The sequence below is a fragment of the Pelmatolapia mariae genome, linkage group LG1, assembly GCF_036321145.2.
Source record: "Pelmatolapia mariae isolate MD_Pm_ZW linkage group LG1, Pm_UMD_F_2, whole genome shotgun sequence".
Classification (NCBI taxonomy): domain Eukaryota; kingdom Metazoa; phylum Chordata; class Actinopteri; order Cichliformes; family Cichlidae; genus Pelmatolapia; species Pelmatolapia mariae.
Window position 1 is genome coordinate 19,032,039 of NC_086227.1, and position 27,839 is coordinate 19,059,877.

Here is a 27,839-nt window from a genome sequence, read left to right on the forward strand (position 1 = left end):
AAGATAAAAATCTTACATAATAAATATATTATGTAAAAGACTGCACATGGATGTGTTACTGTGTTATAAACACAATATTTCGCAAATATTGTGGACTTTTAAAAAAACTTTTTAAAAGATTCATTACTGCTAAAATAGCAGCTTTTTAATTATAAATGTATCATGAACTGATTACTTACATTCTACTACTAATAAATTATTTAAAAAAACAATCTTTTGGATTGGTGATGATTATTCAGAGATGTTCTAACTGTATAATAATGTATATCTTATCTTAAATATAATGTAAAACTACATATATAAGACTGGGTTGTGTATTTGCACCATGAACTACCTGTGCATTTAACAACCATTAAAGTACATTAATGCATGTTGTGCGCATGTTCACACATGTTTACTGCACGATTACTCTTGAGAAGTTTTCATGCTTATATACAATTGAAAGGCTGAAGAAGCAGCTGGCTCGGTCCCTAATATGCACAACAGCACATTCATGCAAGAAAATTTGCAGCCGTAGTGGTCCTCCATGCATGTGTGAGCACTTTTACCTGACTTTTTGTGTGTGTGTGTGTGTGTGTGTAGTGGGGGAGTGTGCAGTGGTTGGTTGCCTGATGCGGTGGTGCAGGTTTCAGTGTTACACAGGCCGGGCCCAGTGCTGCAGGTTGTCCGGTAGGGTGCCTGCCGAGCTACAAGCATGCTGTTGATGTCAGGAGCAGAGGAGAGGAACGTGAGGAATGGCTGAAAACTGACGGTGATCTCCCGCAAGGAAACAAACCGGGACGCAAACGTCCGCTATGTTTAGCTGAAGACCTGACTGCCCCCCGGACCAGCCTTTCAGCGACGCACTAACAAGCACTGCTAGTGTTTTTCTTCTTCTTTTCTTTTACAGAGGGGGGGATTATTTAATGGGACAGCGAAAACGCAAAAAAACGCAAGGTAGGCTACCGCTCCTGTCGCCAGCAGAGCTACTTTTATTTTCACGGACTAATACGACACACGGGTTGAGAAATGTTTCCCACCAAGGTAAACTGGCCGTCTTCGAAGGCAGTGTTTGTGTTTTGAGCTAGCTAAACGCTTTTGTGGGTACATTTTTTTTTTTTGCTTTTTGTTTTGTGTGGTCTGGGTTGTGAATGTATGAAGTGTTTGAACCGCTGGGGTTTTGTTTTGAAAAGCGTCGGTTAGGCTTCACCTCTTCATGCCTCACAACCTACCAAACCACATGAGAAGAGGACGACGTCCGGAGTAGATTAAACCGCAAACAAAGGCCCCACTTCTCCCCCCCCCCTCTCCCGTCGCTGCCACCTGAACCGAAGAGGAGAAAATGCGTGTGGATCTGTTTTGGGTCTGTTTGTGGTGTTTGCTTCGCCCCGGTGCCACCGGTCAAGGGCAGTCGACGGCCGTTTGTTCGCTCTCATGCAGCTGCGATGAAGATGGGGGTGCAGACTGCTCCGGGAGAGGGCTGACCGCCGTCCCAACCGGGCTCAGTACTTTCACCTACTACCTGTAAGTGACAACCAAGCATCTATGATGAAACACAAGCTATTTGCACACTTAAAAACTGCCTCATCGTTTACTGTACTGTGTTTACGACGTAAGTGAGTGATGGCCATTGAACATCACCGGGTAAACTTAGTGCAGATGGAGGGAATGTCCTGCCGGGGATGTTAGGATTTCAGACTTAGAAAAGCTGACTTGTTATCTAATGCATCACAACACTCAAAAGCTTGGCATAGTTCAGAAACAAACTATACACAGCTGAATCTTCAGGACTTATCACTATTATAGCATCAGTATAGCAGCACAGCCTCCATTAATGTTGTAACGAGATGTGTAATGATTGTAGCTAATAACTAACTAGATTATCAGTTATTATTTAAAACAGGGAATCAGCTGATAGATGGATGTGCATAAGTTGTTTTCAGAACAGGTGAATAAAGTCATTTTTAAGCACAGGTTGAAACTTTTTTCTTGGTTTGCCACTAAAAGTGGTTCCTTATAAGAAAGTATCTGCTACTAATCATAGAGTGAAAGCAGTAGACACTGAGAAGTGAAAGATTTATGATGCTACTATGAAGCTTCCCACGATACATTGATTTTGCAATACTTGATCTAATGCAAAACTGTCGTCTATGGTGCATGACAACATAAAGGAAAAAGGAAAACACACTGCAAAGAAATGAAATACACATATTTACCTATTTGCGATTGTTATGGTTAAATACTGCCCAGCTTCAGGAGGCCTTTTTAAAGTACATTTGAACTCGGTGATGTCTGACTTTTGCCATGATCAATGAAATGTTCTCCAGTGGGGTGGCTGTGGCTCAGGAGGTAAATTGGAAGGTTTTGTGGTTCGATCCCTGGATCCCACAAAATACTGAACTCGGAGTTACCCCGATGCATCAGTCGGGGGTGAATGTTGGGTTAAAAGTGTTTGTATGAATGGGTGAATGAGGCTTGTTGTAAGAAAGCGCTTAGAGTGTTCAAATTGAGTAGAAAAGCGCTACAAAAGCACTGTCCATTTAGGGGCCAAATACAGTTAAAGTTTCTCTTGATTTTTGCTTTACCTGAACCATGGGTAAACTCCGTCTTACTCTCTCCGTCTTTTGTTATCTGTGCAGACTGCATGGACAGTCTATGTGGAAATATTATATTTAAACATTGGTTTAGCTCCTGACATGCAAACACAAGTATCACAGATATATTTAAAATAAATCCTCCAGGTAAAGCCACAACTTATCCAACTCTTTCTTTAAAGGTTTTTGTGGGAAAAATGACTGAATCACCGAGTAATGTACCAAGTGCTGTGATCACAAATAGGGCTAGATTTGGGTGAGTAATGCATGGATGGTAGCCAGCAGTGTCTTGTTCCCTCTACTGTAAGATTGAAACAATAAAATAAGGAGTCAAGCCTGTTCCTTTATCACATTCTCACAGTAAGTCTGGCTATGTTTAACTGCTGCACTCATTTTTACAACAAGTTGAGCAAATAGAGACCAGGTAGGTTTGGTCTTTTATGGAGCAGTGCAGATACAGTTGATGATTGGCCCACGAAGAAAGAGTTTGTGTCACAACTTCTGGGTTAATCACAAACTAAAGTAACTCTTTAGTCGCTGACTCTGCCAGTTCCCGCGTGAAAAACACACTCGAGCTTCACACATGCGAACAGCCATTTTGAGTTTGGGCCTTGTTAAATGTGCAAAAGTGCATGCGACTTTCAGAAAAGTGTAGAGGCTTGTTTGTTGAAACCTTTGTGCTGCTGTGCTGCCTTCTAAGAACGGCGGCCAAAGCCCTGCTGCACTAGAATGGACAGTGTACCACTTGAAATTCCCATTGTTGAAGGTGTGAGGTGAACTAAACAGAGGGGAAATGGTTGCATGGCGCATGAGGCTTACAGCTGAACCTCTCGGCATACTTGCTCCTCTGGGTAAAAACAAAATAAAAGGTTCACCAGTATATTATGACATCTGAATTACAATATGGTGCAGTGTTTTCACAGAAAAACGCTGCTGCTCTCCCTGCTACTCTGTTGGCTAGTTTTATGCCAAAAAGGAAAACACTGTGTTGTTTGCGAGCTTGTGGTGTCTTTGGTTCTCATAGTTTGTCCTACTCATAGCAATCTAAATGCTCTGTGACACATTTTAAACCGCTTAATGGATTCATTTGAGACTTAAAGTATGTGAAAGGTTGCTTGTCCCCCTCTCTTTTTTTCCCTTCCTGGTCTCTTGAACTTTAGTTGTCCTCTCTTACTCCCTCCGTCTTTTGTATGTGGAGCGGGGGGGGGGTTAGGGATCATGATGGATTAGTGAGACATATTGCAGCTGCAAGGGCTCCTTCTCTCGGGGCTAATGCACCCACAATGGTCCGCTGAAGTGTAAAGGAAATGTCTCATATGAGCGTTTTGTCACTACAGTAAGGGCCATTTGTTTATCATGTGTTTAGAATCAGAAACACTCCAAAAGTAGAAACTTTTATATCCAGGCCTGGTGAGTGCCAGCATCAGGAAAGAAGGTGTGTGAAGAAACAAACACAAGTGTGCTCGCTCACAGCAGCAGATTCAGCGCCCAAAGGTAAGGAAATGATCTCAATGTTGTGGAATAGTGTATCGTTGTCATGAAGGAAAAAATAAACGTGGTAATGGGAGACAACGCATTTTTACAATAAATCATATGACAGTGTTGGCGTGGACTCTTACCTTCAGCCCGCAGGGGCTTGAGTTTTGGCTTCTATAATGGAACCAGGCCTGTCACAGAAAAACAGATGGAAGAAGAGGCCCCTCAGCCAATGACAAGGCAAACACTCTTGTAGTGTACCTGTCACAGAGTGTCCACATAGGTTTCTCTTTTGCTACAGTGTCTGCACAAACGTGTGTATTTTAAGCAAGCATAGAGGCATTGTTAGAGCTGATATCTCAGTAATGTTAGGTCCTTTCATAGCGTGAGGGTGCCTGAGACTTGGGAGGGGAATGGAGGGGTGGCGTCATGGGTCTTGCACTCTGCTGGTAGAGCTTGCCGACTTCACCACTGGTGCCCTCAATCCATTTTTAACTGAATGATACTTTTGTTCTTGGTCAGCAGAGGTGAAAGGAGCCAGTAAGTAGTTCCTGCTTCCAAACAGGATGAGCTGTGGATGGAAGAATATTAACATCCTCTCTGAGTTCTTAACACTGAGCTTTATTGGTATACCTATTTCCGTCCTCCACCTGCAAAGCTTCAAACGTTCAGAGATTTTTCAGAAATTCTCTACAAAACTCTACAAGAAACTCAGGGTTTCAGATTTTTTACTTAAGTGTCTGGTCTTCTAGAATGTCAGAGAGAGATAACTGGAAGAGGTTTCAGGGTAACTCAAAAGGATGTGAGACCACATCCTTGAAAATTAATCTAAACTGTGGCAGGTGATATGCAAATGACAGTCTGGGAAATCAGCTTAAGGGTGGCACTTAGGTAATATGGTGGATGTTAAATGATTGGATTCAGCTGCCTCTCCAGTAGATCTCTTGTCCTGTGGATGGACTTGAACTACAGCTGTTAGCCTGGTAGCTTACCCACCAACTAGTTGGTGGATTAAGTACTTCAATACTAAAATGAGTCATCCAACATGCTTTGTTGGCCATTAATATACCAGAGCCACCAGTTTGCCTCACACATACACATGAAATGCTTATCATCATGTTGTCTATTTGCTGTCGTGCTAAATTATTGTGAAGTGTTCTCTAGCATTAATCTAATTGTATGTTTTGTGTTCAGTATCTTGAACTGTTTAACAACCTTAATTATATGTTATGAGTGAATTACGAGGCTCCACATCACTGATGTAATGGAGTCATTTGTGAAGGGTGATACTTACTTTTCTTGTAAAATAAGTCAACCAGTGAAGTAGAGACCAGTCATTTAAAATTCTCAAAAAGTAATTAATTTACCAGATTAAAGTTAAAAAAAAAAAAAACCCAAACGTTCAGTGGAGCTGTTTCGACTCGCTATTTGTTTTTCCCCATAATAGTTGCAGTTGCCTTTAATTGGGTTCCTTTATTTTAATATTTTTAACATTAAATGACCAAATGTTTAAGAAAACATGAATGATTCATGGCCACATTTAACTGTTAATCTGAGATTCTAACTGCAATTAAAATTTTTTACCTGAAATTGTGGTTCGTTGTTTATTTTTTTTTAATCACTCCAACAGCATTTGCAAAACTTGACAATCAGTTACTGCCCTGTGCAATAGTTTACATTATAACAGTTTAACTGCAGTGTTGCTGTGCAACCTGCGCCATAGCTCAGAGTAATACCCTCATAAATGCCATCGCATATCTTTATAACAGGATGGGCTTTTGTGCACATTTTCAGTTCTTCTTCCAGAAATTGGTAGGTCAGTAGTACATTAGTTACATTTAATCTATTGTTCTAAAAGCTGTATTTTATTTTTCCTGTAGCCCATTAAGGACTGTCTGACACTTTATTCGTTCTAACTTTGCTAGGATAGAGCCCGACTCTCCCTTTACCTTTTAATTTCTGTAATTTTACACATTTACTTCTTACAGCCAAAACTCATTGCACACTTTAGGTTGCGGGCCAAACAAGATAAACATTTATTGAACACACTAAAACAATGTTTTTTAAACATAAATATGAATAAAAACAGACAGGAATATTATTCCAGAATAAATAAACTTAAAAAAATAAACTTTAACTTTAAACATTTTGTTCTTCATAAAAATATATCCTGTCAAAATTATGTAAGTTAGAAATATGAACATGCTGCCAAAAACCCCAGAAAAAAATAAATGAAAGCATACACAAGGTTCGAGCCGCATGTAGACGGAGCTGGGGCATTGCTTCAGGAATGGAACTAATAAACTGGGCGGGCCATTCAGTGTTGTACTTTGCTTTGAGTGTACCATTACACTGCAGCTCCATCTGAATCTGCACAGGTGCAGTTTCCACATAAATGGGTTGTGAAGCAGCTCGAAATTCTCTTTTTGTGCTTCAAAGTCACCAAATCGCCGTGCGAACTCAGTGCGCTCAGTTTATCAGCAAAGTGCGCATTTGGGAACACTGTTGCGCTGACTTGGTTCAACATTACTTGGCAATAGGGAAAGTGAGGCAAGTTGTACTGGTGCATTTGTGACAGCTTCACTTGAAATGCCTTCACCGCATCATACATGCCATGTCCATGAACTGACAGATTTCCTTGCTGAGCTCAAAAACTCTATTGAGAACTTTTCCCCAACTCAGCCAACGGACCTCTGTATGATAAGGAATGTCGGCAAACTCTGAATCTATTTCCCGCATAAAAGACTGAAATTGACGGTGATTTAAACCTTTAGCTCAGATAAAATTTACGGTTTGCGTTACGGTGATCATTACATGCTCCATTTTTAGGACTTTACCACACAGCGTTTTCTGGTGTATGATGAAGTGAGTGATATGCTGTTAACTCACCGGTACAGTTCTCCTCCTGCATATTTATTCGCATCCCGCCGACTAGTCCACTTTTTTTCACCGTACAACACCGGTGCTCCATCTGTTGTAAGTCCAACAAGTTTGTCCCAGGGTAGTTTCATGTTGGTTACACTTTGCCATACGTTTTCAAAAATGTCTTTTCCTGTCGTTGTCCCGTGAATCAATTTAATGTCCAATATTTCCACTTCACGGATGAAGATGGCCAGCTGTGCAATGCCCATCATGTCTGTACTTTCATCCACAGCAAGAGAGTATGCAATAAAGGTTTTGCTTCTTTCACACAACTGTGTTCTTAAATCAGTGGCCATCTCACAAACCCGATCAGCAATCGTATTTCTCCTCAGGCTCACATTTGCCAAAATCTGCGTTTTGACTGGACACCTTCATCATGCAGCACTTCAGAGTGGTAAATGGCCGGGCTGATTTGGCTTTCTCCTCTGCTACAATAAAACTTGCTTTCACAACAGCTTCACTTTGTGATTTTGCTCTGGTGACAAACGTCTGCTGAAATGTTAGATTCTTCTTTAGACTTCTACTTTCTGTAGTTTCTGCTCTGCATTTAGGTTTTTCAGCTTATCCTGATGTTTTGTCTCGTAGTGCCGTCTTAAATTAAATTCCTTAATTACAGCCACATTAGCTCCACTAATAAGACACACGGGTTTACCAGCAATGTCTGTAAACATATATTCAGCCTCCCACCGGTGCTGAAAGGCTCTGTTTTCAGAATCAACTTTTCTCTTCATCGTTGTGAGGGGCTAGCTTCGCAATAACAGAAGTTTGACTTGATTGACGCGGGAATGTTCCTGGGTAGCCTAGCGTTCGAAAAGGAGGCTGCAGCGCTGCATTATGGGATCTGTTGTTTGTGTGTTATTAGCACCTCATATTGCCGGGCCATGCATAACAGTAATAATAAATCTATATAAAATGATCTGGCCCGCGGGCCTTGAGTTTGACACATATGGCTTAGGTAATGCTGACAGATTTCTTTTTACCACAGCAGCATTTCTTTACCACGTATATATTCTGTGAAATAATGTTGAAAATGCTCTTCTCTTCTTACATTAAGACTGAGTGTATAGTTCATTGATTAAATGTATAGTAAAACTTATTCACAATGAGAGAAACTGTAGTTTTACTTCTGCAGCCCACATAAGATCAAAGTGTATAGATTGTGGCCCAGAATTTAACCTGAGTTTGACATCCCTGTGGGAGTGAGTTGAGATCTGGTGACCATGGAGGGTGTTTGAGTTCTCATTGCCATGTTCAACAAACCAGTTTGAGATGATCTGAGCTTTGTGACACGGCAAGTTATCCTTCTGGAAGCAGCCACCAGAATATAGTCGGGGCCTTGACCACGTCTGCATGCCTAATTGCATTGAGTTGCTGCCATGTGATTGGTTGATTAGATATTTGTGTCAATGAGCTAGTTGAACATGTGTCTTTAATGAAATGGCTGGTGGGTGTATATTCACCTAAAAACCAGAGCAAATAAAATGTTCAGGTCAACAGTTGAACCACCATTGGTGTGCAAGGATTTTGAACTGTAGCCATAGCAACAGGTCTTCTGATTATGCTTTGTCACAATTTAGCTTAAATGAAGCCGACATAACCACCTGCTTAACTTAATAATAGTGTATTAATATTATTAATAAGTGTATTATTAATAAGTGCTATTATGTGTTTTTCAATGTATGTTATATAGCATGCATTTTCCATGAATTAAGGTTTGTCCTAATAATTTTCTTATAAATGGCAGTTGACAGTATTCTTAAGATAGTTGTAATTAGGGCTGGGCCATATCATACCATTCACGGTAATACCAGTATAATGTTGGGCAACAATAAGAAAATGAAATATCGCGATAGAATATGGGTAAAACGCGCATGCGCAGTGCCTTTGTTTTCATATGCACATGGCGGAAAAAGCATGGCGGCGACGGAGAATAAAAAGGGCGAAAGCGGATCGCTGAATGAAACAGATGAACCAGAATTGGTTTGTAAAAATGCTGCAACTTCAGTGGTGTGGAACTGGTTTGGCTTTCGTCCGTCAGATACACAACAAAGCACTATTTTTGGTAGAGCGTGCTAGCGGGCCGTCGTTATTACCATGGTTTTTTTTGGAAAATACGGCACACTTAAAATCAATCCTTTGATTCTTCTGAAAATCGACAGTGCCCCTTATAATCCCGTGTGCCTTATGTATGAATTCTGGTTGTGTTTACTGACCTCGAAACGATTTTATGTGCTACACGGCGCTCAAAAATCTGTCATATGTTTTAGTACGACTTTGCTAAGCTACGAAGTCGCACCGCTTGATGAATTTTCGGAGCATTACGGCTAGCGTAGGCAGGAGCCTCGCGGAGTGATACGTACTGTGCTTCAACATAATATTACCGTATTGTGTGTGTATAACCTCTTTTTAAGTTTTGTGGATATTATACATGGTTATGCTCAGGATATGTCGGCCAATTTTCACTGGAAATGCCTTTTGGTTAAACTGTCAGCAAGGAATTTGCATTTGCACTGCAGATAAAAAAACAGCTGCTTGTTTAAGTGTAAATACATTGATGGTTTTTTTTTTGCAATAATAAAGTTGTGGAGGTGTAAAGTATTTTGTCTAGTGTCAATTATATCGTCAGTTATATCGTTATCGCAAATTTTCAAATGTATATCGTGATAAATATTTTTGGTTATATCGCCCTGCTCTAGTTGTAATTATCGGTTAATTCTTAGTCCAGCTCAGTGGAGTGGAGGGTTTCAGAGGCCTTTAGCCAGGCAACTGCTCACATGCAAGCTGCTCTCTTCTTTCAGCCCCTCACTGAACAAAGTAGACTCAGAGTAAGGTGTGCTTGTGGTTGGAGGGCTGCTGGCTGTTGCTATATTTCTGCTTCTTTATTGGATAGTTTTGTGTTTTTTGAGGCCCACAAATAGTCGCTCATGAAAGCCAGTGGCTGTTGGGTGACTTTAAGAACTTACCAAGAAGTCCTGCAATTTGTTTGTCACACAAACAAAAACAATAACTTGTTCAAATTTGTGATTGTTAGAGGCATCACGAGAATGCCGAGTCTATGGGGATCAATCCCAGCTGACAAGCCTTTAACAGCACAGTTGAAATTTTTCCATACTCATGTGTATTTGAATCAGTTTTTACGGCAGTTAATGTCTTCTTTATGTAATTGTGTGGCATGAAAGCATTGCTTAGCTTTTGCTGTGAGTATGTCATGAGGGTATCAGGCACTGAAGCAGAGTATATTTCCACATTTTGAAAAAACAAAGATCTGAATTTAAAAATATTTACCCAGTGAATGACTATTTTAAAAAAGTCAAATATTTCTATTAAGGTTTCTACCATTTTCTGCTTATTGTACATTTCTTTATCTAACTGGTGGAAAGTGTCACACACGGAGAATGAAATAGATCAGCCATCAATCTACAGACTGAGGAAAAAGGTGGCACAGTGTGCTCCAGTAGTCTGTATGTTTTACTTTTTTGCTCTTACAACACAAGATCTGGAAAAATCCGAGACCTAGGAGCATATAAAAAGGATATAAAAAGTGCCTCACACAACCCCTTTTTTGTGTTTCGGCTCTGTCATGCAAGCTTGATTTGTGAAGCGCTGCAGCGATTGTTTTCTCTTCCGGTGAAGTGTCCCACAGGAACCGATGACCTCTCGAGTTATTTTACAGTAGTTCTTGGCATCTTGGCCTCAGACCCTAATTAAAGCCCTTTCCCGGTTCCTGTTTAGGTTTGGTCAGACAGCTAGCTCCCTGGAGAATCAGCGCAAGTGCTTTTTTATTTCCTTCTTCTTATAAGTCCTCTTGTTCTCTCTGAAATTTTGTCACACTGTTTCCCAAGAGAGATGAATCATGTGGTTAAAGGGGCTGAGCAACAGTTACACCCAGTAGTTATCAGGTGTAAGTACTGACATGTAAGCTTGCTGTTAAGACTTTGTTTGTGGTAATTTAGCAATTTTTATACCTGTACTCAGTTTGAACCCACAGGCTGCAGGTTGCAGACCTGTGCTTTGTTTAATTTCTTAATCTGATGATTTTAAAAAGATGCCAAAAATTGCCTGAAATTGGTTCTAGGTCACAAATAGCTATGTTGTTGTAGTTTTTTTTTTATAATTACTTGAGAATGTAAGAAGTTTCAGAGATGTTTTAAATATTTTAAACAATGTCTGTGTGGGTGCCAACACTTTCAGCACAGTTTTATATGTAGTATTTTTGTGTTGTGGCAAGCGCTTGCTTGCCTTGACCCAACTTATCTGACAGATTTAGATTGCATTTTTTTAAGATCCTATGTTTTGACTTTAAGAATATATATCCCTGCTTCACCTTAGCTCTCCATATTTTCCTCTTCTCTTAGCACATCTCATACCTTTCTCAGATTATCTCTTTCCTTGCTGCTAAAATGAAGCCAAACGGCACACGGGATAGAAATTTGCAGATACCTGTTTGTAGAAGCGTTTAGGCTTGTCACCATTTATCACAGCTGCAGTTTTAGTGTCCTCTTCAATCTGTCTTAGCAGGGACAGGCCAGGACCTTGATGAGTAAAGCAGCCAGACACAGTGGGAGGGGAGGAAGTGTGATAGAGTCATTCAAGCCTCCTGTACTCCCCAGAACGGCATGTGGTTTAGGCCACTCAACAGTCTGCGTGGATGATTTAGTCAAAAGGTTAAAAAATGTGGTTAAGGATGTATCCATCTGACCACTGCAGCCGTGGTTGGGGAACACCACTTGAGATGTTGTCAGTGTAGGAACAAAACCATAAGGACTGTTGATACAAGTGTGTTTGTGTCTATATAGTCTATATGGTAACTGGATAACCAGGTAAATGGAGATGGGACATGCTGTAGGTTGCAGGGATGATGAGGGTTCTGTCAGGGCCTGCCTTTTAAGGCTTTTGTGTGTGTTTGTGTGTCTGCCTGGCTATGTATCTGTGTGTGTGTGTTTGTGTATCTGGGTCTGCAGAGGAAGAGCAATATGATCCTTGTAAGATTCAGGGGCCCACACACAAGGTCCAAGAGAGATCTGGCAGTGAAATTCAAGATGGCCACTCAGGGAGTGAGAGGGGAGAGAGAGCGGGGTGCAGGGGGTTGCTTCATTCGCGAATACCGGATGTTTTATCCGTCTCTGTTGTGGATTGATGTCTCTTTACATGTTAGGAGTAGGCATCCAGACGTGATATCCGCAGTAAACCCCAAGACATCCTTTTCCGTTCTTTTATTCTTGGAGACGCTTACTTTTCATCACCAGCTGAAAACATTGTACCGCCAGTTCTAATCACAATAAAGTCTTACTTTTAAAGTTATTATTATTATTATTATTATTATTATTATTATTATTATTAATATGTAAACACAGGCTTGCACACACACACACACACACACACACACACACACATACACTCACTTTAGGTTTGGTGGGGAAGCAAATCAAGTCCTCTGTGCATATTTTTCATGCTGCTACATGCCTATCTTTACTTGTTGATTTGAAAAATGAAGATCCCTGGGGCTAAAGAGAAGGGCTTTTTCAAGGGTTTTTTTTGGTTGAAGTTGAAGAGTCATGCAGGCACAGTCAAAGATAGAAAGCTGCCGTTGGGGACGAATGATCTAACGACCCTATTGTTTGTGTAAATAGGCTGCAATGGCAATCAAAATCTTCCATCACGGTAATATCTCTTGTCTGCATGTTTAGTTTATGTGATAAAATCAGGCTTCATAGACAGATGATTTCACGTGGAGGTTATTTTGCAACTAAGCAAAACTTTATTTTGAGTATTTTACTATTTAAATCTAGGGTTAAATGAATACTTTACAGCTGTTGAAAATGAGGGGATAACTATTATAATCAACGTAAAAGTGAACACTTGGAAAATGAGTGCAAAATCAAGCCAAGAAAGCAACTTAAAAAAAAAAAAACAGGAGTCTTGAATGAATGAAAAGTGATTTTTGCAAATGTATCGGTGAACTCAAACAAATTTTTTTCCTGTTTCCACAGTGACCTGAGCATGAACAACATCACTGAGCTTCCAGCATACGTATTCAAAAACCTCCCCTATCTCGAAGAACTGTGAGTACATGCCCCCCCCCCTTTAAATGATGTATTTATTCTGTACAGTGTTGACATGAGGGCTGGTCTTTATGATACGCACCTGGGTATTTTAGCTTGCACTGTAAAGTGCACAGAGCGTGCCCTTCCTCTTAGCTGAGGGAGATAAGCGTAGCATTAACTGAGGTTACGAATCACTCACCATTCACGAATTGAGCAAGGGCAATAATAAAAGGTGCAGTAATGCTCAATTAAAAAGGTGAGGTAAGACAACATGCATTGAGGCAACGATCATGTGACATTCTGTGTGGATTTTTGCTTTTAAGGGATTATCAGGGTGGCAACAGCACATCTGTGCTCTGGGGCTTTGTTGGAGTGGAGTTCCATCTAATCTTCGTGGGTGTTATTTCTTTGCTCTTTAAATACTTTGCTGTCTGGCTCGGCGCTGCTGAGTGCCAGAGATAAAAATCTGTCTACCTGGTATCAGGTAACACGCAGCCCCGAGAAAAATGACCAGCGAGTGAACGTACTCGGGCAGTTCCAGCTCCACTTGACTCGATGCGGTTGTGTATTTTTGTTGTTGTTGTTTTTTTTTCCAGCCCCTTGTGCATCTTTCAGCCGGCAGAATCTTCATCGAGTGTACCACTCAAACCTGCTTTGTGGAAGGGGCAATTTACTTTTCATCGCATTGTGTGTAGGAATGCAAGGCAGGAAGGAAGAGGGCAAAACAATGGTTTCTATGGAAACAAGGCCAAAAAAACCCACCCAGTCTCGCTGCCACTTCTGTCTCGTCTTAGATCATCAAAACTGTCTGACCGCCATTGAGCTGTCTGTTTCCGGAGAAGGCATTTCCAGGGGTTTATTGATAAAAACCCTTAGCTCATTTTTGTGTTTGTTTAACAACAACCTTTCTGGGAGCCTATCAGCAGTATCAGTCTTCAGTATTCAGTGAATTCTGGTGGACGATTGTTTCGCTTTAGGGCTTCAGCAGTGTCAGTGAACCAATGCATGGGCCCTGAGGGTAAAAACGGGGAGAAAGAGATCAGGAGGAGAAGGGGAAAAAAAAGAAAAAAGTGCAGGCCATCCCTTTACAGAACAGGAGCACAGAAAAGGGAGGAATATTCCCTCCTTCTTAGTCACGCAATCTCCTTCACTCTTTTTCTTTCTTGCCAAAGGCACAACAAAGCTCAACAGACGTGATGACAGAGGTATTTTCTGTCTCCCTCACCATTTGTTTATATTCTTTAAAGTAACCTGTGACTGATTGGCTCTCTGTGTATCAAGAGGGAATTGCGGTCAACTGAGTCAGTCAGCGTTGATATGTTTAGTTTCGTGACACAAAGATTTAAAACATTAATGTGTTTATTATTTTTAGTCATCCTTGTTAAATATTTTTGGTTGCAGCTGCATGGTCCACATCTTTTTTCTCTTTTGTGCATTGAAATGGTTACATAAAAGTTTCTTTATTTCTGATAATTATAAGTTGCAGAATCTGGCATATTATTTTAGTAAATGTAAGCTTATGTATTTGGGTTTTTTTTGGGGGGGGGGGGGGTTTAAGTAAAGTTAATATATTACAGTGTAATGAAAATTGTTGAGTTATAAAGTATATAAAGAAGAAATGGTGGTTCTGTGATGGGGTTTACTCTGTATTCCTGCTTTTATAACATGGTTTCATTTCTGAGAAGTTAAAGTTTCAGCCACTATTGCTGGGCAGAAGACGATACGGCTCAGATCACGTTCAAATTGTGTGCGTCTGCTGTGAGTAGATAGGAAATGACATCAGGCCTGTATAATCACAGGTAACTGTACTAATAGTTGTACAAATAGGTGTGCATTACACATGTGTGGGAGGGGGTCCTTGTTTTGATTTACCCACAGTGGTTTACCAGATAGAAAGTAATCGTATTGTTTTTATTTACTGCTACAAAACTGTGCATTTTCTAGTGAATTTGCTGTTGACAGAGGCAGACCTGTGGGAGTGGTATTGCACAAGGAAAGGATTTAGCCTTTCCTCAGTGAAATCCATCAAAGCCCTGAGGAGACATGTGCTGAATTTGCTGAAAGATGCAAGAGGCGGGGAACCTTTTTAATGTTGAGAAACCTGAATGATTTGTCAAACTGTGTTTGCGCGTCGTAATTAGCGGCTTGTGACAGTCACCACAAGCTCTGGGTTGTGTGAGTTCCCATGGAGTTAGTCACATCGAATTAGCCACATTGGTCACTATCTTTTGGAAATGAACAAGAGTGACTCAACAGTTACTGACAAGATTAATGTCATGTTTGATTTATAGGCGTCTTTATGCGTGTGCCAACTTGTGCTGCAGTCAAGATTATACCTGCAGACTGGTCTTTAATAATTAGAAGTCCAAATTCTGTTGCAAGACATCATTGTGACAAACTTTAAGTCGGAAGTGAAACAAATGTTTATATTTATTGGTTGATTTGTTGGTGTTGTGAGTTACAGGCTTCTGCTTTGGAGGTTATAATTGGGTTTGTCTCAAAGTGCGAGGTAGCAGCCTCTAATAGCTGGCAAACATTCACAGTTAATACTAAATGTTAAGGTCAAACAGCTGTGAAACATGCGTATCATGCAAGTCCAAAATCAGAATTTATCAAGTTATTTAGATTACTCTAACAGGAAAAAATGTGATGGATAAAATGGCTTGATGGTATTCTGCAATTAAATTATAATATTTTTAAGTCTTATTCATGTGAGCAGATATAAACTCTAACAGAAAGCAGATTTAATAAGTTTAATATTGTAGATATAGTTTGCTAATCTACAGCACAAGGCCCATTATGTACAAATCTTGCAAGGTTACCTGGTGTTTCTTTGTCCGTTGCATCCAGTTTGTACCACTAGAAATCACCACTAGATTACTTAGATAATGACAAAAAATCTTTTTCTCAGGAAGGTTCTGTATTAATCATCTGTGGTGCAATATGCGTACATGTAACTATAAGAAAACTGCTTAGTGTTTAAAGAACATGTATAACAAAAAGTATAACACCACAGTAAATGTATGACAGTTTTTTTGTGAGATGTTTCCGAAAAGGTTTGTTATCCAGCTCAAACTTCACCATGAGCTCGGCTCATGTGAAGCGCTTCTTAGAAATCCTGTTCTGACCACTTGCAGGCGCACATTTGCAACGCACCGTTGATTTCCCCCAGTGACAAAATGTAAACCCTTGAACTTGAATTTCATTTTGGAAAGTGTGCGATGACGTTATGGCACGCGCCATGGTTTAGAAAGTTTCCGCCAAACGTTTTCCCTCAGATGTCTCAGGGCTTTACAAGCCTGAGGGTAGTGCACAATCCCTGTCAATGATCAAATGAGAAGCACCCAGTCTGATGTTTGCTCTCTGGATCCCAGATGCCCTGCTTGTATCACAGCTGATGGTCTTCGGCATGAAGGTCGGGTCAGTTTGACACAGAAGTTAATGCTTTCTCTCTGCATGAGTTTAAGGGCCATGCTAAAGCTGTGACAAATGAGGATGTGCAGGTGGTCAGCACGAGACTCCTGCAGACTGTTCCAACATCTGCAGCAGTGCCAGCAGAGACGCAAGACTTCACAAGGAAACGATCTTGAAGGGGGAGAGCGGACACATTTGAATCTATTGTGTTTTTTGCTTCTTATGTGTAGAGTTTACTAACTTTCTGACCTGACCTCTTCCTTAATCCAACCAATTAAATTTGTGCACTAAAGTGCACTAACTCTCAAATAAATTTGAACACGTGACATGCAAAGAAAGACAAATTTTAAGTCGGATAAACTGTCTTCTAATACACTCAGCCTTGATTCTCAGGCTCACACCCAGCAGCTCTTGTTGCAGGGAATTTAGCCTGGCCTGACTCGCATTGCAGAGTGATAAATCTGTTGCTAATCTCTCAGGCTAGATAGGATACTTGGGCTCTGTATCCCAGTCAGTCTGTCCCATGCTTATTTACACCCATATTTCCTATATATTTCCTGTTTCCAACAGGAAAGGGAGTTGTCCCCTCAGCCTCAAATTATTCATAAATGCTCTGAAGGAGCTGTGTAATGATAAATGTAACAAGGCAGCACTGTTCAAAGGGAATAACTCTGCTTGTGTCAGCCTCAGAGAGGTGAATTATTTTTCACTCTCTCTAAAAAGAGCACTTCATAGTGATGCTTTGGAGGCTCAGAAAGGGATTTAAGCAGGGGATATCCAGGAACAGCTCTAATCTCTCATGGGTGACAGATGAAGTGACAACAGGCCAGGGGCACAGACGCATGTCTTTGACACTCCAGGCCCCGTGTTCACCCTGAGAGCTAGCTGGAACATGATATGCAGAGACGCTGGATATGAAGAAGTCCTCAACCGAATGCATAGCTTCAGAAATAAAACCCAGTCTGCAGTTTTCTTACACTCTGTTCTATTTTTGCTTAAATGCCTCTTTCAGCTTTTGATCATTTGAGAAATGTCTTAAATACAAGTTTGACTCTCTCTCTCTCACCCAGTCGACTTCCAGGAAATGACCTGTCGTTCATCCACCCCGAAGCCTTTTCTGGACTGCATCAGCTCAAAGTCCTGTAAGCATTCGCCTTCTCTGCCAATCTCAACACTCACATACCCCCACAAACACACACAGACCCACTTACGGCTGTGACAGTGTTTTCTACACACTGGGGGAGAGAGTAAATATTGCAGTTTGCGGTAACATTGTGGCAGTGTCAGTTACTGACAGGCTAGGCATACACTTGGTGTAAACTAAATGTAGTTTTCCACCCCTTCCCCAGCTATGACTGTGTATATGGGAACCCCCAACAGAGAACTGCGTACATGCTCTGCTTTAAAAGCTAGAACTCCAAAATTTACATCAGGCAGCACACCCTAGTGTGCTTGCACACAGAGAGTGACAAACAAAGCACAGTCCTGTAGATTGTGCACTTAGCCAAAAGTTCAAAGTCCTGCTGATATACAGGGGAAGTTTTGAATAGAAACTGCAAACAGAAACACATGGAAACATTATATATGCGTGTCATATCCAGTGATTTATTCATGTTACTTATAAGTACACAAATGAAAATAATTGGCTGTATATTGGCTTCAGGCAGACTAAGTTAATGTTCACTTCAGGTCAGGGTCACCATTTACAGTTTCTTCATATTTGTTTGCAAACTTTAGACTTTCGAGTTATTGTTAGACAGGAATGTGATGTTGTTTTAAGTTTATTAAACACACAAAAGTTGTGGGAGACTTTGTAGACTTTAGGTTGTCTGTATTTGCTCGGGGAAACTCCGTTTTCTAAAGTGAGTAATAATAGCCAAAGTGAAGCCACGTGATAGCGTATGGACGGGAACCTCAGGAAATGAATTTAATTATTTTGTAACAAGAGTTGAAATAATTGAAATATTCAGATATATTTTTTCCAATTTGTCCTCAGGATGCTCCAGAATAATCAGCTGAAGACGGTGCCAAACTCGGCACTGAAGAACCTTCACTCTCTCCAGTCTCTGTAAGTCATTTGCATGAACACACGTACACACACGTGCAGCATGTATAAGCACGTGCCGGGTATTGTCTAGTTAAAAATCCTTCAAAGATTCAAGTGGACCTTCCTCTCCTGCATCAACCTTGGAGGAAGCGACGCACAGGCCTGCTCCAGAGATTGTAATAGTTCTTTGTTATTGTATTACAGTGCTGTTTAGATATATTGTTTGATTAGTTATAAAAGGTTGTAAACTTCCAAACGTGGTCTCACAGGGGAAATAAAGTTTAGCCTCAACTCTGGACTGAAAACTGTCTGTTTTGGATTGCTTATGGAAAATGTGAATGGTCAAAAAGTGGAGATGCTGTTGTAAAAGTCCTGTTATTATTACTATAAACATACAGTGTTTCTATTAGAGAGGCTCAATCAATAACTAAAAAGCCCGTTTCTTCTAGAATTTACAGATACTGATGTCTTTTAAGTGTGTACTTAGGAATATGTACTATAGTAACAAAGCACTCTTAGTGTATTAAGCAACTTACAGTGTGGAAATGGAATTTAACGTCAAACTAACAAGCCCATCCAAGATGGGTACTCACAAAGATGATAATGAAGCAACAGTAGCACTGCAGGACAGTTTATCTACTATGATATGTAACGATAACATTCGCTGCTGAAAATTTGCATAACAAATGTATGCAAATGGGTCTGTACTGTGCAGCTGAGCTTTTAGTTTCATGTTGTGAAAAACAGGAAAAATAATCGGCTGCGCTGATTTTTACTGGGATTATTTTTGGGGGAGGGCTGTGTTGTAGCTTCTTGGTGTGTTGATTAGTTGGCCCACAATTTTGGTGGTAAACATCTACGAGAGGGATCGCTTTTAAATTTACCACAAAGATTCCCAAATGTCAGATGATAAATCCCAGTTACTTCGCAGTACCGCTATGTGATTCACAGTACTACCGTGTGGTTTGGACTGACTCCCAAAAGTTGTCTTCAGCAACTAATGAATAACTGAGTATCTTGGTTTTCAGCTTGTGCAGTATTTAGGATGTATTGTGTGTTCAGTACTAACTAGTAAACATTTATTTACTAAGCTGCAAAATTAAGACAGTGACAGTTGTAAGCGCTTTACCTCCTGAGCTTCATCATGTTAGTGTTGACGTTGCAGATGTGTTGCCGTTAGGATTTAGCTGAACGCACAGCCAGCATGGCTCTGTGCTCCAAGTCTTTAAAAACGTGTGCTGAATTTTTCTAATAACTGTTCTAGATGTAAGCATTTGTGCTGTAAACTGTATAGCCTTGTTTTCTCACGCCTGAGTGTGTGGTGGAGTTGCATTTATGTTGCGCACCAGGTGGACCAAATTCTTGTAGATAGTGGCTCCTGTTTAATGTGTGACTGTACACAGCAATTTTACAGTAACTAAAATGTTGAGAGTGATTGTTGAAATGATTTATTTGCCTAATCTGTTTTGAGGCATTTGAACATTCTTTCAGTCATATCACATTCTTATCACTCCGCTGCTGTATTTGTAGGTGAGTCTTATTCAGCCAATCCGTGGCTAACGTTTCTGTTTGTTTCTGGAGTTTTTACGTTTGCTTGTAAGCATCGGCCTTTTCACAATTATCTTTTCCATTAACCCTCATATATAGTGTCGTTTCACCAACTTCAAAATACCAGTTTCTTCGAGACACCACCTCTCTTCAGCACCATGCCTTTGAGTTTGACAGAGACTAAAGTAGGAATGCATCCAGCTGGAGAAATGTGCTGAAAATTCTGCCTTCAGCTATAATCACTCCTCTGTATCCCTCCATATGTCCTCCCTTTTCTTTTTTCTGGCTTTCTTCTTCCTTTTTTAACAGATGTCTTTTCTCTGTTGGGGTTTTAGGGTCTGTAGCTGAAGTATTATGCACTGGCAGAGTAAGGACTTGGTTTGTATAAAGCCTGTAGAGAGCTAAATGTCAATCATGTCTGTTTTTCTTACAGCCCAGACACTTGAGGAATTTTGAGGGAGGGTGAGACACTCAGTTAGGGAGGATAGCAGGAGAACGTAACGTGGTGATGGTGAAAAGAGCACTTGTGCATTCATAATACTGTTTAAATCCTTTTTTTACCTTCTTGTTTATTTTTTTTTAATCCCAAAACTGTCAGTGATCAGAATTTTAGGATCTTGTTACATTCATGGTACACGCAGATATTGCTTTTTCTTAATGTAAATGCTGTGAATTGTCTACAAAGAATTTGAGTTTGCTATATATGGCTACTAAATAAACATTCATGTCTTAGCTACGAGTTTGTGGGGACGTGGAGAATTTCAGGTGTTTCACTGTTTCTCAGAAGTGAGGGTTAAAAGTAGGCTGTGAGTTAAACCACTGTGGCAAAAGGGCTTGTCTTATGTTCTATAGAACATGCCAAAGAAACATGATGATATAGGTAATTTGCTTTTGACACCACCTAATATACAACATGGATAGTTTAAGAAAACGAGAGAAAGAAAAGAGAAAGATTTCCATTGTTGTCAGTAAAGTTATGAATGTGTTACGCCCCACTTGTTATGTAATTTAAAATAAAACCCCTTTTCTATGAAATTCTGGTATTAGTCTCCATATTTATGTTGCGGCTTTTAAGCCGGGTTGTAACAGAATGTTTACATGTTTAATACAATTTCTATCCAATTAAATAAAGTAGTAAGTATTAGTAAAAGTACTGGTTCTTATATACCGGTAGTGCTTTTCTGCTCTACCTGAGCAATCAAAGCGCTTACTTGCCTAATTCACACAAGCACTTTTTACTGTGCGCAAGTGCTTCCTGTCTAACATTCACACTCTGATCGATGCATCGGAGAGCAAATTGTGGTTCAGTATCTTGCCCGAAGATACTTTGGCATGCCGACTGGAACAGCCAGGGACTGAACCACCCAACTCCCGTTCTACCTGCTGAGCCACAGCCACCCTGTTTAAGCATTTCACTTTACAGTCCAGTCAGAGCGCTCAGGTCATCAGGTGCAGATCTGTTAACTGTTCCTAGAATTAGATCTAAGTGTACTGAGGGTGCTTTCAGTTATTGTGGTCCTGTTGTTTGAGATTAATTACATCTGCATACATTTAAAAACAGACTAAAAACCTTTTTATTGACACAGGCGTACTCTTAATAGGTGGATTATTTTTTGCTTGTTTCCCCTATTTTTATTTTGTTTTATTTTATTTTGCTGTTTTCATTCCCCTCAGCATTGTAAACCTACATGGTTTTCAAAACGTTCCATCCACGTGAATAGAACCAACTTTCTGGGATTTTCTTACCTGGATGATTGAACATGCATCAAGACATAAATCTACACAGGGTTTTCAGTTTTTCTGTGTTGGAGCTGGAGCACATGGAGTTATATATATATATATATATATATATATATATATATATATATATATATATATATATATATATATATATATATATATATATATATATATATATATATATATATATATATATATATATATTGAGAGAGAGAGAGAGAGAGAGATAGATATTAGGGCTGGGCCATATCATACCATTCATGGTAATACCGGTATAACATTAGGCAATGATAAGAAAATGAAATATCGCGATAGAATATGGGTAAAACACGCATGCGCAGTGCCTTTGTTTTCATACGCGCATGGCAGCGACGGAGAATGAAAAGGGCGAAAGCGGATCGTTGAATGAAACGGATGAACCAGAATTGGTTTGTAAAAATGGTGCAACTTCAGTGGTGTGGAACTGGATTGGCTTTCGTCCGTCAGATACACACCAAAGCACAATTTTTGGTAGAGCATGCAAGCGGACCATCATTATTACTTTGTTTTTTTGGAAAATAAGTCGCTCTTAAAATTAATCCTTTGATTTTCTGAAAAATCGACAGTGCCCCTTATAATCCTGTGCACCTTATGTATGAATTCTGGTTGTGCTTACTGACATCGAGCCGATTTTATGTGGTACACGGCGCTCAAAAATCTGTCAAAAAATGTTTTAGTACGACTTTGCTAAGCTACGAAGTCGCACCGCTTAATGGATTGTCGGAGCATTACGGCTAGCGTAGGCAGGAGCCTTGCGGAGTGATACGTACTGTGCTTTAACATAATATTACCGTATTGTGTGTGTATAACCTCTTTTTAAGTTTTGTGGATATTATACATGGTTATGCTCAGGATATGTCGGCCAATTTTCACTGGAAATGCCTTTTGGTTAATCTGTCAGCAAGGAATTTGCGTTGCACTGTTAAATTTTTAATATTTTTACTTAAAAAACACCAGCTGCTTGTTTCAGTGACAATACATTGATGGGGTTTTTTGCACTAATAAAGTTGTGGAGTTGTAAAGTATTTTGTCTCGCGTCAATTATATCGTCAGTTATATCGTTATCGCAAATTTCCAAATATATATTGTGATAAATATTTTTGGCCATATTGCCGTGCCCTAATATATATATATTTGCATAACAAATGTATACCAAGGGCTCAGAGAAGAGCTCAAGAAAATGTAGAGGGTGAAGGTAATGGTGCCATTATTGCAATGTAATTTCTATATGTATTTATTAAATCCATGCGTTTCTACTTTGCTCTGTTTTTTAGTCGTCTGGATGCCAACCATATTACAACTGTTCCGGATGACAGCTTTGAAAGCCTTCAGCAGCTGCGCCACCTCTGGTTGGATGATAACAACCTGATGGAGGTGCCCGTCGGTTCTCTGAGGCACCAGGCGAACCTTCAGGCTCTGACGTTGGCACTTAACCGCATCCTGTACATACCAGACAACGCCTTTGCAAACCTCACCAGTTTAGTTGTACTGTAAGTTATATTAAGCTTCTGTTTAATTGTGGTTTAGAATGAAAATCTGCACAGCAGCATTTGAGCGCAAATGTTTACAGTGTACTTGACAATTGTTTCTGGCCAGTCGGGCCAATGCTGCAGAGTGCAGGGCGGATGATGAACGTCATAGGGCACCAAACCGCCTTGTGCCTTAACTTTAGATGGATGTAAATCTATAAATGATCTGTTGATAGTTGGTATAAATATCAAATTATTAACATCATGTTTAAGTAGCCTGCCTTTGGAACAGTTGACATAAAAGTAAATTCCCCAGGATAGCTAAAGGACCTTTGCATGCAGTTTTCATAGAACTATACACAGAATAACTCAGCAGGAACAACTTGTTGGTGTACTTTTTGGAAAAACTATAATTAAGCAGGCAATGTGACTGCAAACATTCACATGGCCTGAGGGAGATGCCAAAGTGAAACTCCTCGGGGGTGGGTTGTCAATAAGATCAGGACGATTCTCAGGTTATAATGCCAGCACATGTTAACTCTCTATAGGGTGAGTTTAGCTATAGTTTAAAAGGTACTTAAGTTTCTGAGTCATGGGTAAATCTCTTCTACTTGGCTGTATAATTAACATCATGTTAGTAAAATCTAAATGTATTGCCTGTGATCCCATCTGAGTTAAGTAAGCTATAGTATGTGTTTTTTCATATATCATTTGTATTATTCCGTCACCACAAGTCAACATAAAATACCTTTCTTTGTGCTGAGCTTTAGCTATCAATGTATCCTCAGCTTGACTGCGGGTCAAACTCCAAACACAGACATACCATAGTTTATTTCCACAGCTTACAGCTTAATAAGTCAGCTAAACAGGTCGCTACTCATTCTCTGCTGTGTTTATGCATGAGGGCGTTTTTGCAGTGAAACGAGCCACAGGCACCGGACATCGCAAATCAATGTTAGCAAAATCTTTGTAAAAAGAGCTTGATGCTGAGCAGTGACGCAGAAGTTATGTTGTTTTATGTATTAAGGGAAATCCTAAAACCATCCTTTGCCAGAAGCTTGTACAAAAATGCGTTGCACTGCGAATCCAAGGGATTGTTCCAGACCTTTTTTTTTTCACTGCTGCTGTTATACGTTCACATAAACACACGCTCAAGAACACACGCATTGAGTGGCATTGCTGCAGGGTTAGTATAAACACGCCAGAATAAACAGGAAGAAAAGACCTTGAATCTATTAGGCGAGGAGGACTCTTTGCATATACACATACAGCACAGACACCTGATTCACAAGCGCCATTCAGAAATCATGCATGGAATATTTTTGCAAAAGCTGAAAAGTAGATTAAAACCCACGAGGAATGATTGAATGATTTTATTTCTCTTTGGTACGACGGTCTTGCAGATCTGTGTTTTACCTTTTCCAGGCATCTTCACAACAACAGAATCAACGAGATAGGAGACAACTGTTTCTCTGGACTTGTAAACCTGGAGACACTGTAAGTACACAGCCGTATGGTAATTGTTGTCGTGTGTGTGTGTGTGTGCGTGCGTGTTGGTGCTCATATTTGTGTATGTTAACATCTCCCCCCTCGCCCCACCCTCCTCTGCTTCAGTCCTCCAGACATCATTGTGTCCACTTCCTCCTTTAATTGCTCTAGGATAAATAGAGCAAAGTACATGATGCTTATCAAATCTGCCCTCCCACTGTTCACTTCCTACTGCCACAGAGCCATGAAAAACCTTTCAGTGACAGCCGTACCTCCTGGCAAATGGCTACTGTACAAAACATAATCTGGTGGCACTTGCTCTGAGCCGTTGTTGGTATTTACAGACACAATGATACAGCACAGGGGACACAAGTAAGCTTATAAAATTAGTGCAGTATTACATTTCAACAGTTTTTTTAATGTATCTTTTTTCTTTAAGTGTGTAGTATCTGTGGAGGCAGGAGGTTTAGCTGCTGACAGAAAGGTTTGGTAAGGACTTGAAGGGCTTTCTTTGCTTTTGCTGAATAGTCATTCATTCATACATTCAGGGGCAAACTCATTGTGGGTTATTGCATATGTTTATTAAGCAAAAAAAAGCTTATGACTGAAACTGAATATGTCTCAGTTCTGGAACCTGAACAAGGATATTGTCAACAATATTTATTTTTTCGCTTAAAATATGAACCCAGTAATAAATTGATTAAAAATGGATTATTAACTAGTTTCTTACAACACAGTGTACTTGGAAGCATTCAGTATTTTAATATTTAATAGATTAATGTGCTTTTGTTATATTTAGAGAAACGAGCAGGGGTTTTTCCTGGAGCTGGGCCTTTGGGGGAAGAAACAGGCTCAGATGATCAGTAGATCATTAGAGGCAATAAGTCTCCGTTACCTTATTTGACAGAAATCAATGCATTTCCCCATTATGTGTGACCATTAATAAACAAAAACATCAGTTATGTCCGAGTACATGAAACCCCAATTAACAAAAGTGTTTATAAAATATTTACAGGGCTGATAATTTTCCTCTGACTCTGGCTAAAATGTGTGTGTGTGTGTGTGTGTGTGTGTGTGGGGGGGGGGGGGGGGGGGGGGGGGGGGGGGAACAGCCCCCCATAAATAAATAAAACATTAGGAAACCTAATTAGCATTAGTGCGTGACTCTGTGCTGGCCTTAGTCACAAAACCAGTCTTTCCTCCTAATTGTAGATGTCCTTGTTTGAATGTTGCATTGATTTTTGGATGCGAAAAACGATGGATGAAACTGCGCTGATTTCCTGTGTCTCTCTCTGTCTAGAGATCTTAACTTCAACAACCTGAAGGTTTTTCCCAAAGCAATACAGGCCCTCCCCAAACTGAAAGAGCTGTGAGTATACTGCCCCATTTCTGCTGCCTGAGAAAGACATTTTGTACTGTTACTAAAGCCAGGAAGCTTTTGATGCCTCACTGAGGCAAGTCGCTGTCTTTTTTTTCTGGTTTAAAAAAGGACAGATATGTAATGAGGAAAATATTAATTATATTAAATATCAGAGGATTAGACACATGTATACTGAAATTATTTTAAGCTACCTTCATTTCTGTGACTGTTTCTGTTTGTCACACACAGAAACAAAATATTCTGTTGACTTTAATGCTGTTACATCGTTATATATCTGAGCTTTTACCTTTTGGATATGATGTTTAAAGAGAAATAGATAACATGTTTTTTTGATAAGTAATGTGTATGCCACGTGTTGAACTGTGGAAAGTTTACTGACACTGCCGCCTTGACCTTCTCTCTTTAGTGGGTTTCATAGCAATGATATTGCTTCCATACCCGAGGGGGCCTTCCACAACAATCCCCTGCTGAAAACCATGTAAGGTCCAGCTCTCCCCTCTGACTTGCAGACACTCATTTATAAACAGACATGGCACACTCATAGCTTAACTTTGTAAATACGCCATATACAAGTTTGAGGCTTCAGAAAGATGAATGTCCAGAAGATGGTGCCATTCTCGCATAGTGAATGACTTTTGCTTTGAATTCTCCCCCCTCTGCTCTCCCAGACATCTTTATGACAACCCTCTGTCGTTCGTGGGCGCATCAGCTTTCCAGAACCTGTCCAGCCTGCACTCACTGTAAGTCCCTCCGTCAGGCTCAACTCCTGACAGATGGTAGTGCTGAATAAAAATATATGAAAAAGGCAATTTGAATGTGCTCTAAGAGTCAGTCAGTCTTATTTAAGTCACACCATCTCACACTTTGATCTCTGTAATAATGATTTTACTATTCTTCAAACTTGTGTTTTCAGGATGTTGCGTGGCGCCAGTATGATGCAGGACTTCCCCATCCTTACATGGACTAACAACCTTGAGAGTCTGTGAGTGAACTCAGATGCGGCATCTTTCTCTGCTTGTGCGATTTTGTGTTTCAGAAGTGACTGAGTAGTTTTTCATATTCAGGACCCTGTCGGGCACCAAGATATCGTCCATACCCACTGATCTGTGCGAGGACCTCAAAGTGCTGCGAACGCTGTAAGAAACATTCTCTTTCCTGTTACCTACAGCAGGTAATTAATCGTTAGGAACATACAAAGAGAGTAGAGTAGGTCGAACAGTGCAGAACTATATATAGTGTTTTAGTAAGGTCTGTGCACTCATTTTTACAGACCAGTTATCGCTAAATGGAACAGTCCAACCTTTTTGTCTTTGTTCTTTCATTGTAATTTGTCCCAGTTGTGCAGTTATTGAAGCTGTTTGTTTTCCTCCATCAGCGACATGTCCTACAATGAGATAAAACAGTTACCTTCCCTCCAGGGCTGCACCCAGCTGCAGGAGATGTGAGTGAAGATCGAAAAGCCATTACACAAAAGAAAGCTTTAAAAGGCAGAAAAAATAAACAAATAAGGCAATTAAAGAAATGTTTGCTTGTTTATAACCTGATAAAATTATGTTTCCCATTTACAGAAACTTTCAGCACAATAATATTGAAAAAATTAACCAAGACACTTTCCAAGGTCTCTCTGCTCTCCGTTTACTGTAAGTCCACTTAGTCATGCAATATAAACAAATGTTTTTATGCCTAATTTGTGAATTC

The 27,839-nt window shown here is 40.1% G+C and overlaps 1 protein-coding gene across 1 annotated transcript in view; it reads left to right on the forward strand.

Moving 5' to 3' along the window:
- The first annotated feature begins 655 nt into the window (after nucleotides 1-655).
- The window catches only part of lgr4 (leucine-rich repeat containing G protein-coupled receptor 4), a 32,962-nt gene continuing 5,778 nt past the window's right edge, over nucleotides 656-27,839 (forward strand). Inside the window, exons 1-13 of the mRNA XM_063474666.1 lie at nucleotides 656-1,503; nucleotides 12,962-13,033; nucleotides 17,500-17,571; nucleotides 18,426-18,497; nucleotides 23,078-23,293; nucleotides 24,698-24,769; nucleotides 26,061-26,129; nucleotides 26,548-26,619; nucleotides 26,810-26,881; nucleotides 27,055-27,123; nucleotides 27,206-27,277; nucleotides 27,517-27,582; nucleotides 27,710-27,781. Coding sequence (XP_063330736.1) covers nucleotides 1,322-1,503; nucleotides 12,962-13,033; nucleotides 17,500-17,571; nucleotides 18,426-18,497; nucleotides 23,078-23,293; nucleotides 24,698-24,769; nucleotides 26,061-26,129; nucleotides 26,548-26,619; nucleotides 26,810-26,881; nucleotides 27,055-27,123; nucleotides 27,206-27,277; nucleotides 27,517-27,582; nucleotides 27,710-27,781 — 1,178 coding nt within the window. The 5' untranslated portion in view covers nucleotides 656-1,321. The remainder of the gene's footprint in view (nucleotides 1,504-12,961; nucleotides 13,034-17,499; nucleotides 17,572-18,425; nucleotides 18,498-23,077; nucleotides 23,294-24,697; nucleotides 24,770-26,060; nucleotides 26,130-26,547; nucleotides 26,620-26,809; nucleotides 26,882-27,054; nucleotides 27,124-27,205; nucleotides 27,278-27,516; nucleotides 27,583-27,709; nucleotides 27,782-27,839) is intronic.